The sequence below is a fragment of the Bufo bufo genome, chromosome 6 (genome assembly GCF_905171765.1).
Source record: "Bufo bufo chromosome 6, aBufBuf1.1, whole genome shotgun sequence".
Classification (NCBI taxonomy): Eukaryota; Metazoa; Chordata; class Amphibia; order Anura; family Bufonidae; genus Bufo; species Bufo bufo.
Genome location: NC_053394.1, coordinates 344,373,278 through 344,387,283, shown reverse-complemented (window position 1 = coordinate 344,387,283; position 14,006 = coordinate 344,373,278). Strand labels below are relative to the sequence as shown.

General features: G+C 42.4%; 1 protein-coding gene across 1 annotated transcript in view; it reads right to left on the bottom strand.

Moving 5' to 3' along the window:
* Nucleotides 1-14,006, bottom strand: part of LOC121005723 (BPI fold-containing family B member 6-like) — a 45,971-nt gene that overhangs the window by 16,706 nt on the left and 15,259 nt on the right. Inside the window, exons 9-14 of the mRNA XM_040438490.1 lie at nucleotides 13,716-13,769; nucleotides 10,263-10,424; nucleotides 5,495-5,562; nucleotides 4,731-4,773; nucleotides 4,268-4,331; nucleotides 3,362-3,444 (exon numbers count right to left, since the gene is read on the bottom strand). Of these exons, the coding sequence (XP_040294424.1) occupies nucleotides 3,362-3,444; nucleotides 4,268-4,331; nucleotides 4,731-4,773; nucleotides 5,495-5,562; nucleotides 10,263-10,424; nucleotides 13,716-13,769 (474 nt within the window). The remainder of the gene's footprint in view (nucleotides 1-3,361; nucleotides 3,445-4,267; nucleotides 4,332-4,730; nucleotides 4,774-5,494; nucleotides 5,563-10,262; nucleotides 10,425-13,715; nucleotides 13,770-14,006) is intronic.

Genomic DNA, 14,006 nt, shown 5'->3' with positions numbered 1-14,006 from the left:
CCAACACATCACATCACCCAAAGAACACCGTCCCCACAGTGAAACATGGTGGTGGCAGCATCATGCTGTGGGGATGGTTTTCAACAGCCGGGACTGGGAAACTGGTCAGAGTTGAGGGAAGGATGGATGGTGCTAAACACAGGGATATTCTTGAGCAAAATCTGTACCACTGTGTGCATGATTTGAGACTAAGACGGAGGTTCACCTTCCAGCAGGACAATGACCCCAAACACACTGCTAAAACAACACTTGAGTGGTTTAAGGGGAAACATGTAAATGTGTTGGAATGGCCTAGTCACAGCCCAGATTTCAATCCAATAAAAAAATCTGTGGTCAGACTTAAAGATTTCTGTTTACAAGCACAAACCATCCAACTTGAAGGAGCTTAAGCAGTTTTGCAAGGAGGAATGGGCAAAATTCCCAATGGTAAGATGTGGCAAGCTCATAGAGACTTATCCAAAGTGACTTGGAGCTGTGATTGCCGCAAAAGGTCGCTCTACTAAGTATTGACTTTAGTGGGGTGAATAGTTATGCACATTGACTTTTTCTGTTATTTTGTCCTATTTGTTGTTTGCTTCACAATAAAAAAAAAAAACATCTTCAAAATTGTGGGCATGTTCTGTAAATTAAATGATGCAAATCCTCAAACAATCCATGTTAATTCCAGGTTGTGAGGCACCAAAATACGAAAAAAGTCAAGGGGGGTGAATACTTTTGCAAGGCACTGTATATTCCAATCACACTTATCATGAGGTAGACTTGTTCATATTTTTATCCATAAAAAAGAGATGCCGATATGCAGACAGGCAGACAGCTTTTTTAGGTTTTTGGAGTTTTCTTTTTCTTATGGCAAATATTATTCTTTTTTGCTTATTAACCATGATTAAAGTCATAGCCACTGTATATAGTACTTTACTTTAACTACCAGAGACCAGCCCCCTATATACTGTGCAGGGCAGAAAGGGGTTAAAAAGGCAATAAACCTAGAAATGATACACATAAACAGGGGATAGACTTCCCCCATATGTTTTTCAAGGTACAGAATTGTATAAATGTTTCTGAAATAAACTTGTAGAAATTCTTCAGAGAACACAGGAGTTAATCTCCTACTGATCTGTTTCACTTTTGGCTGGTGAAAATTGAGGGGCGAAGCTTAGACGAGGGGGAACAGCTTAAAGATCTTTGCGCCCTACCGCAGACAGACCCGACTGTCTTACAGTCAGATACATGACAGTGAGGAGGAGGGAGGGTATGACTGAACTGGGACACATAGAGAAGATTTTGTGATTAATATGTCAGTTTTTATTGCGATATGGAGCAAAACAGAGTCCAAGGAGAGGGGGAAATAAGGGGAAGAGCGCTGATATGCAAATGTTATTTTGTCTTTGCTTAGGTTCCTTTTAATCACCTAACATTCACATTAAAATTGGAAAAACCCTCCCAAAAATGTAACTTTTTTATTGTAGATTTATTTATTTTTAATGTGTGTCTGCAGTAAATCTTGTTGGCGCACAACTCTGGGGACACATTGCATTTTTAACCCCCTTAGTGACATAATTCATTTTATTCTTAAGGACCAATAATATTTTCCCCCTTTGTGTTCTAGCAGTCATAACCTTTTTATTTTTTTATTCAAATTTTTTTATTTATTTTTTTGTGGCGTCAGTCGTAGGTTTTTTAGGAACCATTTTGGGGTATATATAGTGTAGTAAATAACTTTCATTATTTTATTTTTATGAGAAAAGATTAAAAAACTGCATTCACTGTGTGGTAAAAATAACATCACTTTTTTTTATATGGGTCACTACAATGATGACAATGCCACATTTCTATATATTTTTAACTATTTTGTCTTTCATCCTGCAGGCTGTCAGCTCTGCAACTGCTCCCCCTCCTCCTCCAGACTGAAGGGCTGGGCTACTTTATCTGTTCATATCTCTAGTTTTGTAGCAGCTAGAGAATAAGCTTTCAAACAATACCAGAATGACAGTATTATCTTCACTACATGGGAAGATATCACTGGAATGCCAGCTTTAAAAAAAAACAGGCCTATGCTTCTAGCTTCTACTAATCAGGATACATGAGCAGCTAAAGCAGCCCCCCCCCCCCCTTCCCAACACACACCTTCCACTTTTGCCTGAGCCCAGCTTGGGAAGAACAGTTACCGTATATGCCGGCGTATAAGACGACTTTCTAACACTAAAAATTATTTTCAAAAGTCGGGAGTCGTCTTATACGCCGGGTATACTCAGATCCAATGGTATATTCTAACCCCCAGGCGTTCCCATGGGGACGGGGACGCTTGCCTGGGGGTTAGAATACACAGGGCCCCACCGCTCAGAGGAGTACATTTATTAACTGTAATCTGTAACTTTAACTTTAAATGAGCGCTCATCTCTTTACTAGGGTACCTTACTCTCAGCTCCGCTAACAGGCAGTGCGGGCGGCGCTCACTCACTGACGTTACGTGCCTGCTCCTCCCACTAGGCGGCGCAGGCGCATGACGTCAGTAAGTGAGCGCCGCCCGCACTGCCTGTTAGCGGAGCTGAGAGTAAGGTACCCTAGTAAAGAGATGAAAGATTTAAAGTTAAAGTTACAGATTACAGTTAATAAATGTATACTCCTTTGAGCGTCGGGGAGGGGGATCTGTGGATGGCAATGTCATGGCGGGGTGGGGGGATCTGTGGATGGCACTGTTATGGGGAGGGAGATCTGTGGATGGCACTGTTATGGGGAGGGAGATCTGTGGATGGAACTGTCATGGGGGGATCTGTGGATGACACTGTTATGGGGAGGGGGATCTGTGGATGGCACTGTCATGGGGGGATCTGTGGATGGCACTGTTATGGGGAGAGGGATCTGTGGATGGCACTGTCATGGGGGGGATCTGTGGATGACACTGTTATGGGAGGGAGATATGTGGATGGCACTGTTTAAGGGGGGTCTGTGGATGGCACTGTTATGGGGAGGGGGAATCTGTGGATGACACTGTCATCCATAGATCCCCCCATAAACAGTGTCATCCACTGATCCCCCTCCCCATAGCAGTGTCATCCACTGATCCCCCTCCCCATATCAGTGCCATCCACAGATCCCAGTCAGTTCCCTGGACTGGAGAAGATCGTCTTGAAGACAGGGAGGGCTGGGCATTCAGGGGTAGTCTTATACGGCAAGTATAGCCCAAACCCTATATTTTAAATGGAAAAGTTGGGGGTCGTCTTATACGCCCAGTCGTCTTATACGCCGGCATATACGGTAAGTACTTTTCAACAGCAGGAACTGAGTTCGGGCAAAACAGGTTGTTAAGGGAGCTGCTTTGAGATCTGTTAGTAGAGATGATTAGATTAGATTATATCATTACCTTATCTGTTTCAATTTGACCATTAGCCAAGTTAATATTTAGTTTCTGCAATATGTTGGGTATGGGGATTGGCTGAAGCAAACCTGGAAGGAAAAAGAACATTACTTTACTTACCTATATAGTTCACAGTATTTCTTTAAAATAATTTCTGACATTTTATAAAATTGTCTATATCAGAGGTGGCGAACCTATGGCACGCGTGCCAGAGGCAGCACTCATAGCCCTCTCTGTGAGCACCTGCACCCTGGAAAAAGTCTATGGTGTACCAATATGCCTTAGACTTTTCCTGCCATTTATCAGCACAGGGCACCCTATGAATGGCACAGGCAGCGCATTGAATGTAGGCAGGCTATTACAGCTAAAAAATCAAGTAAATGGAAGATATACTATATTGGTATTCAGGTTAAATTGCCGTGTTGGCACTTTGCGATAAATAAGTGGTGGTTGGGTGCAGTTTGGGCACACGGTCTCTAAAAGGTTCGCCATCACTGGTGTATACTGACATCATAAACTGAGTCGGTTGCTGCAGTCTGATATGGAATGTCATAAGTGGGATATATAAATACAAGCTAGCACAATGCAATAGCACTCTGCAAACATAAACTATATAAAGTAATACAACATTCACTATATAAAATGTATATGACTTGGCATGTATATTCTGGTCAAAAACATTTTTACCCATCCAACACAGCAAGGTGACCTCTTTTGGAAAGGGCTCAACTCTATATGATTCCCATCCTTATTTTCAGCCATGATGATTGTACATTTACAGTACTTCATTTTATAGGATATGCTGACTAACGTTGTCTTTTGATTTTGCAATAAGAGGGATATATGTCTGATTCAGTAGAACCGGGGGAGGCAGCTGTAATCCAACACCAGCAATCTAAAAAAGCAGCTTACCATTGATGGCGGGGGTGTATAATTTGTTGATCATAGATGTTATGAACTCTTTCAAGTCTTGCACCTAAATAAAATCACAAGCATGTAACTTTATGCTGAATTTAGCCATTCAAGACCAGGCCATTAATCTAACTTCCTGATCAGACATTTCCCACGTTGTTTTCAGTACACACGTCTTCAAAGGCCATACATTTTATTTCCATTTGGTTATTTAAATAGTTTTACTTCTATTAACTTTATGTAACTTAACTATATGTAATTTTTAATATTGAATGTTTTTGTTTTATTTTTTTTTTCATATCTGGGAAAATTTGAAAAATGATATAGTCTGTTTTACACATTTTAAATTTTTTTAAAATAGTACAGTATACAACAAAAATATTTTTTAAATTGTGTTCCCTTTCCGTTACAGTGGTTTTAATTTCATGCGTGCAATTGTGTTGTAAATCTTTTACAATCTTACCTCAAATTCTCCAACTGAGGATGATTCCAGAGCCAGGAAGGTCCTTAGAAAATAAAAAAAATATGTTCTTCTAACCTCTTACCTCTCATTATACAAATACGTAGATAAGTATGCCAAGCAAATAGTTCTGAATGTATTTATAGTATTTTTCGCTTTCCAAAAAGCACAAAAGTGGAGGAAAATAGCAGTACGTCTTATAAAGCAAATACTAATGAGTGCTTCCATTATGGAAATGTTCGTTAGCATGCAAGAGGCACGGGGAGCAGGCAGTTTAGCCGCTCTATTCACCACTCCTTGGTCTTTTCCAGACGCCAGGCAGTGCCATGTACTAACTTCGTATAGCGCCAGAACGTAGTGCACATAAGCGAGCACTATTACCTGATGCTGTGTAATGTTAGATCACAGTACAGCGTAGCACCGGTAGAAGACCAAGAAGCAGAGAGTACAGGAAGAGCGAGTCGTCCAGAGCAGGAGAAGTAAGTGTTTTTTTTCTCGTTTTTTTATGGTCTGATCTGAGGTCGGATGAAGATTGGGGAGGTGTGACCTGAGATCTGATCAAGGGGTATCAGACCCCCACCAATCTATATTGATGACCTATCCTAAGGATAGGTCATCAATAGTAAAAGCCCAGAAAAACCCTTTAACAGTCAACTTTTCTTTTCCTGAACCGGAATTTTGGTAGAAGAAATGTAATGAAGAACACTTTGCGAGGCCTACCTGCGAGGTATACAGAGCATTACAAACTATTTGTTTTCTCTTCTTACTTGTCAAGGGAGATCATGAAGTTCAGGTTTTTTTCATCAACTGTAAACTGGAGCTTAAAATTCATATGCTGTAAAAGTAAATGGCAATATGCTAAGTACATTCAAGATTATGATCATTTATAGTACTTCCTGCTATAAAACTGTTTTAAATGGTAATTCTAAAGTGGATGATTTTGATGCATTTTATGATTACTTCCTATATATGACTTTGACAAAAAATGGCACCAAAAACTGTATGTGTGAATCAAGCCTAATTAAAGATGAAAAAGTGGGTTAGGATATATGTCCAAACAGTAGTTTTTGGTGCTGAAATTGCTGTTCCATTCATGTGCATGAAGCTTAGAAAAAAAAACATGGACAGATTTATGTGGATTTTTAATTGAAGACATTTTTGACACCTGTGAGTGAAAACCACGGACCAGCTCATGGTTTAATCCCATTGAATGGAGCTAAACAGCAAGTGCACATTATGTGTGCAGGCACCTCTCATTCTAAACAATAGAAGGCATAATCAGCACTGCTGCCAGCAGCTTTATGACGCAAAATTTGTGCCCGATTCCACTGGCAAAAAAAAAAAACCTGTGTGAACAAGACCTTAGACCAAATATTTGTTGCAGAAAATATATTCTATCGCAGCTTGTTTCCTAAAGACTCACTTACTAGTCTTAGGCCTCTTTCACATGGGCGTCGCATGTGAGGGTCGGATAGGATGCGGGTGCGTCGCGGGAAAATCATGCGATTTTGCCTGCGAGTGGGGTGAGTTTTGTATGTGATTGCGTTGCTTTCTTCAGTTTTTTCCACGCGAGTGCAATGCATTTTGCATGCCCCTGAGAAAAAACTGAATGTGGTACCCAGACCCAAACCCAGACTTCTTCACTGAAGTTCGGGTTTGTGTTAGGTATTCTGTAGATTTTAATATTATTATTTCTTATAACCATGTTATAAGGGACAATAACATTCTTAATACAGAATGCTAGGTAAATTAGGGATGGAGGGGTTAAAAAAATTAAATAAAAATTAAATTCACCTCATCCACTTGTTCGCGCAGCCCTTTTTGTCTTCTTTCTTCTTCTTTGAGGACCTGGGAGAAAAGGACCTTTGGTGATGTCACTGCACTCATCACATGGTTCATCACCATGTGATGAGCGCAGTGACGTCTCCAAAGGTCCTTTTCTCCCAGGTCCTCAAAGAAGAAGAAAGAAGACAAAAAGGGCTGCGCGAACAAGTGGATGAGGTGAGTTTAATTTAATTTAATTTTTTTTAACCACTCATCCCTAATTTACTCAGCATTCTGTATTAAGAATGTTATTATTTTCCCTTATAACCATTTTATAAGGGAAAATAATAAAGATCAGGTCCCTATCCCGATCGTCACCTAGCAACCATGCGTGAAAATTGCACCGCATCCGCACGCAACTTCTATGGGGCCTGCGTTGCGTGAAAAACGCAAGATATAGAGCTTGCTGCGATTTTCAGCCAACACACAAGTGATGCGTGAAATTCACTGCTCATGTGCACAGCCCCATTGAAGTGAATGGGTCCCTATTCAGTGCGGGTGCAATGCATTGACCTCACGCATTGCACCCGCGCGGAATTCTCGCCCGTGTGAAAGGGGCCTTAGTAAAAACCCACCTGGAGGAAGAGCTGACCAATTTATTGAAGGGCTTTTGCCATCTCAGACAATGGGAGCATATTGCTAAGATATGCACCCATTGTCTGATAGGTGCGGTCCCACCTCTGGGACCCGCACCTACAATGAGAACAGAGTGGGGAAATGAACGCATGCTCAGCCGCCCTCCATTAATTTCTATGGGGCCACCGAAAATAGCCAAGCGCTGGCTCGGCTATTTCCTTCTGCCCCATAAAAATAATTGGGAGCAGGGGCTGCGCGTGCGTGGTATGCTCCCATTCACTTCTATGGGAGCAGCGGGGAGCAACGCTTGGTGGTGGACAGACCCCAGGAAATCCGGGGTCCTCCAGCCACAGCTCTCCCCACTCTTTTCTCGTTGTAGGTGCGGATCCCAGAGGTGGGACTTGCATCTATCAGACAATGGGGGCATATCCCAGCGATGTGGCCCCATTGTATGTGATGGGAATACAACGTTAAGCGTCACATCTAAATTTGTCGTAACTTCTGCTGTCCGTTCTCCAAGCACTGTCCACTCCAGTTAGGAGATGGAGTACATTTCAGTTTTAACTTGCTCTACTTTTCTTGGGTATATTATTATAAATGTTCGGGCCATGGTAGCTCTGCCCGTAATGCCATGCTTTTTTTTTAATGAGGGGTGAGCAGTGCAAAACATAAAAAGTTGCAAAATTTTGTGCAAAATTTCATTTCACCAAATTTTGTGACATTGTTTCCGCAGAAACCTGGCTTAATGGGGTTATCTAGTATTTTAATATTGATTTTAATATTGATGACCTATCCTCACAGGGGTCTGACACCCGCAACCCCTACCAATCAGCTGGTTGAAGAGAAAGCCGTGCTCCATACGAGAGGTGCCTTCCATTTATTGTTGATGTGGCACAGGAGGAAGAGGAGGAGGAAGAGGGATCATTTCCGTGGTTATCAGGCCAGTCATTCACAAGTGGCTCGGAGGGTGGGTTCCTGCACCAACAGAGGCCAGGTACATGATTGTCCAGCCAGGGCACAGTTCTAGTGGATGAGGAGAAGGAGGATGATGATGAGGAGGAACCGTGTTCACAGCAGGATGGCACCCAAAGCAGCTCATGGGCATCACTGGAGCGTAGCTGGGGGGATACAGAGGAAACAGACGATACACCAGCTTGTCGTTGCCTCTGGGCAGCCTGGCACACATGAGCGACTACATGCTGCAGTGCCTGCGCAATGATCGCCGAGTTGCCCACATTCTAACCAGTGCTGATTTTACTGGGTGGCCACCCTGCTGGATCCCCGCTACAAGGACAACGTGCCGTCCTTAATTCCATCACTGGAGCGTAATTGGAAGATGCGCGAGTACAAGCGCACTCTAGTAGACACACTGCTAATGGCATTCCCACCTGACATCTGGGGCTCAGTGGAAGCACAAGGCGAAGGCAGGGGAGGAGGAAGAAGTCGCCAACACAGCTGGGACACCGCCAGCACCTCCGAAGGGAGGGTTAGCATGGCCGAAATGTGGAAAAGCTTTGTCAGCACGCCACAACAACCAGCACAACTAGCTGATATGGAACGTCTTAGCAGGAGGCAGCATTTCAGCAACGTGGAGCAGTATGTGTGCACACGCCTACACATACTAACTGATGGGTCTGCCCCATTCAACTTCTGGGTCTCAAAGTTGGGCACATGGCCTGAGCTTTCCCTTTAGTCCTTAGAGGTGCTGGCCTGCCCTGGTGCCAGTCTATTGTCCGAACGTGTGTTTAGCACAGCAGGGGGGGTGATCACAGACAAGCTCAGCCGCCTGTCCACAGCCAATGTGGACAAGCTCACGTTCATTAAAATGAACCAGGCATGGATCCCACAGGACTTGTCCGTACCTTGTGCAGAATAGACAAGTATACCGGCCGCACCCAGCCATTGTTATACTCCAGCGCACTTTCTCTTTGCATTCTCTTTTCTATTTCCCAATGTTTTGGGGTCTTTGAAAATTTATTAAAAAATGATAAAAATACAAAAACAGTGGTGGCTACCTCCTCTTCATCCACCACCGCTTCCACCGCCTCCTCAACCTCCTACTCCACTTTGACCTCCGCCTCCTAGTTCAAGATCATTATTTTTTACTTTTGTTATATTCTATGTTATTTTAAGTCATTTCCCTATCCACATTTGTTTGGAGGGCAATTGTCCTGCTCTTACCCCCATTTTGCTTTCTTTTGCAGCCCTCTAGCCCTTTCTATGACTTTTTTTAGAGCCATTTTAGTCCCCCAAAGATCGGGTCCCCATTGACTTCAATGGGGTTCGGGGTCAAGTTCGGGTCCCGAAGCCGAACTTTGCGGCGAAGTTCCGCCGAACCAGAATTTCCAGGTGTCCGCTCAACCCTATTGATGACCGAGCCTGGGGATAGGACATCAATATTAAAATCCCGGAAAATCCCTGTAAAATGACCCCCATTATATCAAATTGTTAGCCAACTGGGAGCCAGGAGAAAGGAAAATGATGAAGCCTTCTGGTATCATTTCTCTTCTCCCTGCGTCACACACAAAAATGCAGTGAAGTGTTTCTAAAGGTAATCATATACAGCAAATGGAAGTAGCTTGATGATTTAAAGATGGTGATCGATTGCCACGTTAACACAGTGATATGTGTTCAGCAATGCCAGGAGAGGGATGAAGGATCTTTTAGGGAATGTTCTTTCATGGAGAGCTTGACTATGAACTAGTGATGATCGTAAAAACATTGTAAACAACGTGGTCAACCTCTTTCTAAAACCATTGATCAATGTTAAATTTCAGTCGATGGATGATTATTTTGCATTGCTTTTTAAATTGTTCATTTTGACCAACTTTAGACTAATGTATGGCCACCTTAATTCTGGGGAAAAGGGCAGGTAGACAATGTCCTGCAACCTCACACATTAAATATATCCATCCAAAAACAGAGAAGGGCCAAACATGAAGGACCCCTGTTGTTTTTCCAGACAGATATCTATAAAGCCTTATGCAACTGATCATATTATGGTTTTGTAAGAACTATTCTACTAGGGCCTTCACTATACCTGTCTTTCATACAGAGGCATAAATTCATTCTGGACACAATTATTTATTTTTAACAATCTACTGCCTAAATGAATCTAATTGCTTTAACTCTTACCAAGTCTACGTTGAATAAGATCTCAGATTCTGAAGCTGGAGACGATGCAGTGACTTCCATGGTTGAGTAAAGATGGAGAATCGCTTTCATAGTGTTTGCTGTAACTAAGGCTGATTTATTCACAAATATATTTATTTTGTAATGTTGTAGTCCTTTGGGAAGCTGTAAAGAAAAGTTCATGTTATGAGAAAAGTAAATCAGTGAAACGAGCAACTGATTACCATAATTATAAAAGTGGGTTGGACTTCTAGGGGTAATCGCAGTGGAAGAGTCCAGCTAAGTGATTCTAGACCTTTGTTCCACCAGAGAGGACCTCAGCACATAACCCCCAATTAGCTAATAATGGCGTGGCACTCCTGTCTGCTAATGTTCAGGTGTGTGTTGTTGTGGCTTCCCAGCCTCAATATAGTAACTGAATCAGACAACAGCACTCAGAATGTATGCAGAGTCAAAGGATTTATTCGTAAGTCAACCTCAAATTAAAGGGACGTCTCGGTCTAACATGACCTTTATCAAACACACGTTGCCGGAAAGATAGACATGAAGACAAGTATGGTTGAAAAGTGGCAGGCTGGAGAGTGGTGTATACACACCTTGGTATATGCCGCTGCGGCATATACCAAGGTGTGTATACAGCACTCTCCAGCCTGCCACTTCTCGTTGCCTTACGCCTCATGCACACGACCGTTGTTGTGTTCCGTTCCGCAAAATGGGATTCCGTTGTTCCGTGATCCGTTTCCGTTTTTGTTTCCGTGTGCCTTTATTTTTGGAGGATCACCAGACATGAAGGAAAGTAAAAAAAAATCTAAGTCAAGTTTGCCATGCAAATGGTAGGAAAAAAACGGACGTGGACACGCAGACGCGGATGACAATCTTGTGTGCCTCCGCGTTTTTTCACGGCCTCCGCAGAAAATCACGAAAAACGGAACAACGGAGACGGAATAAAACAACGGTCGTGTACATGAGGACTTACAAATAAATCCTTTCACTCTGCATACATTTTGAGTGCTGTTGTCTGATTCAGTTAGCGCATAACCCCCACCACCACCAATTAAAACTTATGTCACAATGACATGTAAGATACTTTATGAAAGGATGTACTGGATTCCTGTTAATTAATTATTATAAGGGACCCTTGACAACAGGCTGATCACTATGTGCCCCCTGCTGAGGCCCCTAGGGATCAGCTGTGATCTGTTAGAAATTTGCAGTTGGGGTAATTGCACGTGATATGGATTACATGCAGTTTTTCAACACTAATTTTCATGCAGAAAAAAACGCAGCATATTACAAATCTCAAATAAGGCTACTTTCACATTAGCGTTTTCAATTACGCCATTGAGATCCGTTATCTGTCAATAGCAGAAGAAAACACTTCAGTTTTGTCCCCATGTATTGTCAATGGGGCCAAAACTGAACTGAACGAAACGGAATGTACCAAATGCATTCTGTTCTGCTTGGTTGCGCTCCCATCGTGGACAGAATAACACTGCAAGCAGGGTGATCCGTCATGGCTATAGAAGACATAATACAACCGGATCCGTTCATGACGGATGCATGCGGTTGTATTATTGTAACGGAAGCGTTTTTGCAGATCTGTGACGGATCCGCAAAAAATGCTAATTTGATAGTAGCCTAAGACAATTTTCATGTACGCTTTGCTTTTATTTTCCCTGTGGAAATTGATCTGCTGTGCTGATTTTAAAATCCACAGCGAGTTAATTATATTTGCATATTTTGTGTGGACAAGGGTGAGATCTGCAGAAGATCTGCATCAAACCCGCAGGACAAAACACATGTATGGGTGGTTTCACATCAGCGTTATGTATTCCGTTATGGCTTTCCGTTATAACATGGTTATAACGGAATCCATAAGACGGAAGTCAAAACGGAAGCCTTTAAGAGGCAATCCGTTTTTATCTGTCATAATAGAAGTCTATGGGAATCATAACGGATCCGTCTGGTTCCTTTTATGCAAGACGGAAAACAAAGTCCTGACGACAGGATTTTTTTGTCCGTTCTGCATAACAGAAACCAGACGGATCCGTTATGATTCCCCATAGACTTCTATTATGACGAAAAGCAAAACGGAATGCCTTTTTAAAGGCTTCCGTTTTGCATTGCATCATAATACAAGTCTATGGGCAGCAGAACGGATCCGTCCTGGTTTCCGTTATGCAGGACTGGAATCCTGCATAATGGATCCGTTATGCTGCCCATAGACTTGTATTATGAAGTATCAAAACGGAATGCCTCTTAAAGGCTTCCGTTTTGACTTCCGTCTTATGGATTCCGTTATTTTCAGTTATAGCCATGTTATAATGGAAAGCCATAACGGCATACATAACGCTGATGTGAATCCACCCTAAGGCACATGTTGTTGTTGTTTTTTTGTTATGTTTTTTGGTGGATTTGGAATGGAAACGTACAGAAAAAATGTGCAGATTTTTTGTTTCGTAATCCACACGTGTGCAGCAAATTGTGTGCAAAAAATCCACACCAAAAATGCACAAAAAAAGTAAAAAAATCCACACTATTTATCACAGTTTTGTGTTTTTGTGTAATTTGATGTGTTTTTTTGAGCAGATTTTTTCTTTATGTTAACATGTTTCTTTATGTTCCCCCATTGAAGTTCATGGGGAAAACCTCCCTAAATAAGGTGCGGAATTGCACAAACAATTGACATGTTGCAGATTATATATGAGATTTGTCAAGTCTCATTCGTTTTTCACTGTATTACACTGCATGAAAATCCGCATGGAAAAACTGCATGTAATACCTGTTGTGTTCAGGTCCCCTGAGTGGTTATTTTCCATTCAGCAGCACCAGGGGGGAAATGATGCATTACACAGAGCCAATTCAATGCAGACTTTGTAAAATTCTCAATAGATGAGGCACCTGTACAGAGGATGACCTTCTATGAATTCTTTCACCAACTGGAATTCCCAAAGGGGATGCATTTAAATGGTGTTTCTAAACTAGACAATTGTTTTAGGGCTCATGCACACGGCCATTGCAGAAATTTTAGCAGATGCACCATGCGTGAACATAGCCTAGAACCAGACATACAGGTTAGATGTCTCTGCCAACTGCCCCATACACATGCCCATTCGGTCTGGCCAAGCATGTCCATGTGTACTCAACTGGGAGAGGTGAGAGAGGCTTATCCCACCGAGAACACAAGGATGGAGTAGATGAAATCCAACTGCCTGTTTCTTATCTCCCCCGACATCTGACATCGGGGAAGAGTCAGGAGATCTCTGTACACATTAGATGGTTGGCTGGTCTCAATAAAACTTTTTCCACAGTTGTTTTCTCACGGAAATATCCACCCAGCTTCAGCATGTGAATATATTTACCGTAGTGTTTTATAGTGTGTGGTATAACTAGTATGGGGCTGGTTGGATTGTTGCTGAGATATCTGATTGATCTGATGTATATGTAGATTCTTACCTCAGGAATGACATCAGTTAGGATGGATGTAGACATGGCTCCTCCATTTACAAGCTGGAAAACATAACAAGTTACCATTGGTGTGGTTATACCGCAGTTACAGAGAACCTGTTATGTTAACATGCAGTCCTATGTACAGCCAACGTGTTATAGAGCAGGAGGAGCTGAGCTGATGGACAGCTTTGTGGGAAAATATTTAGTAAAAGGGCCCATTTACACGACCACATGGTCAGCATGCCCGCTATTTGCACGGCCCCAGCCAACGTGAACTCCGCATTGCGCTGCGGACCC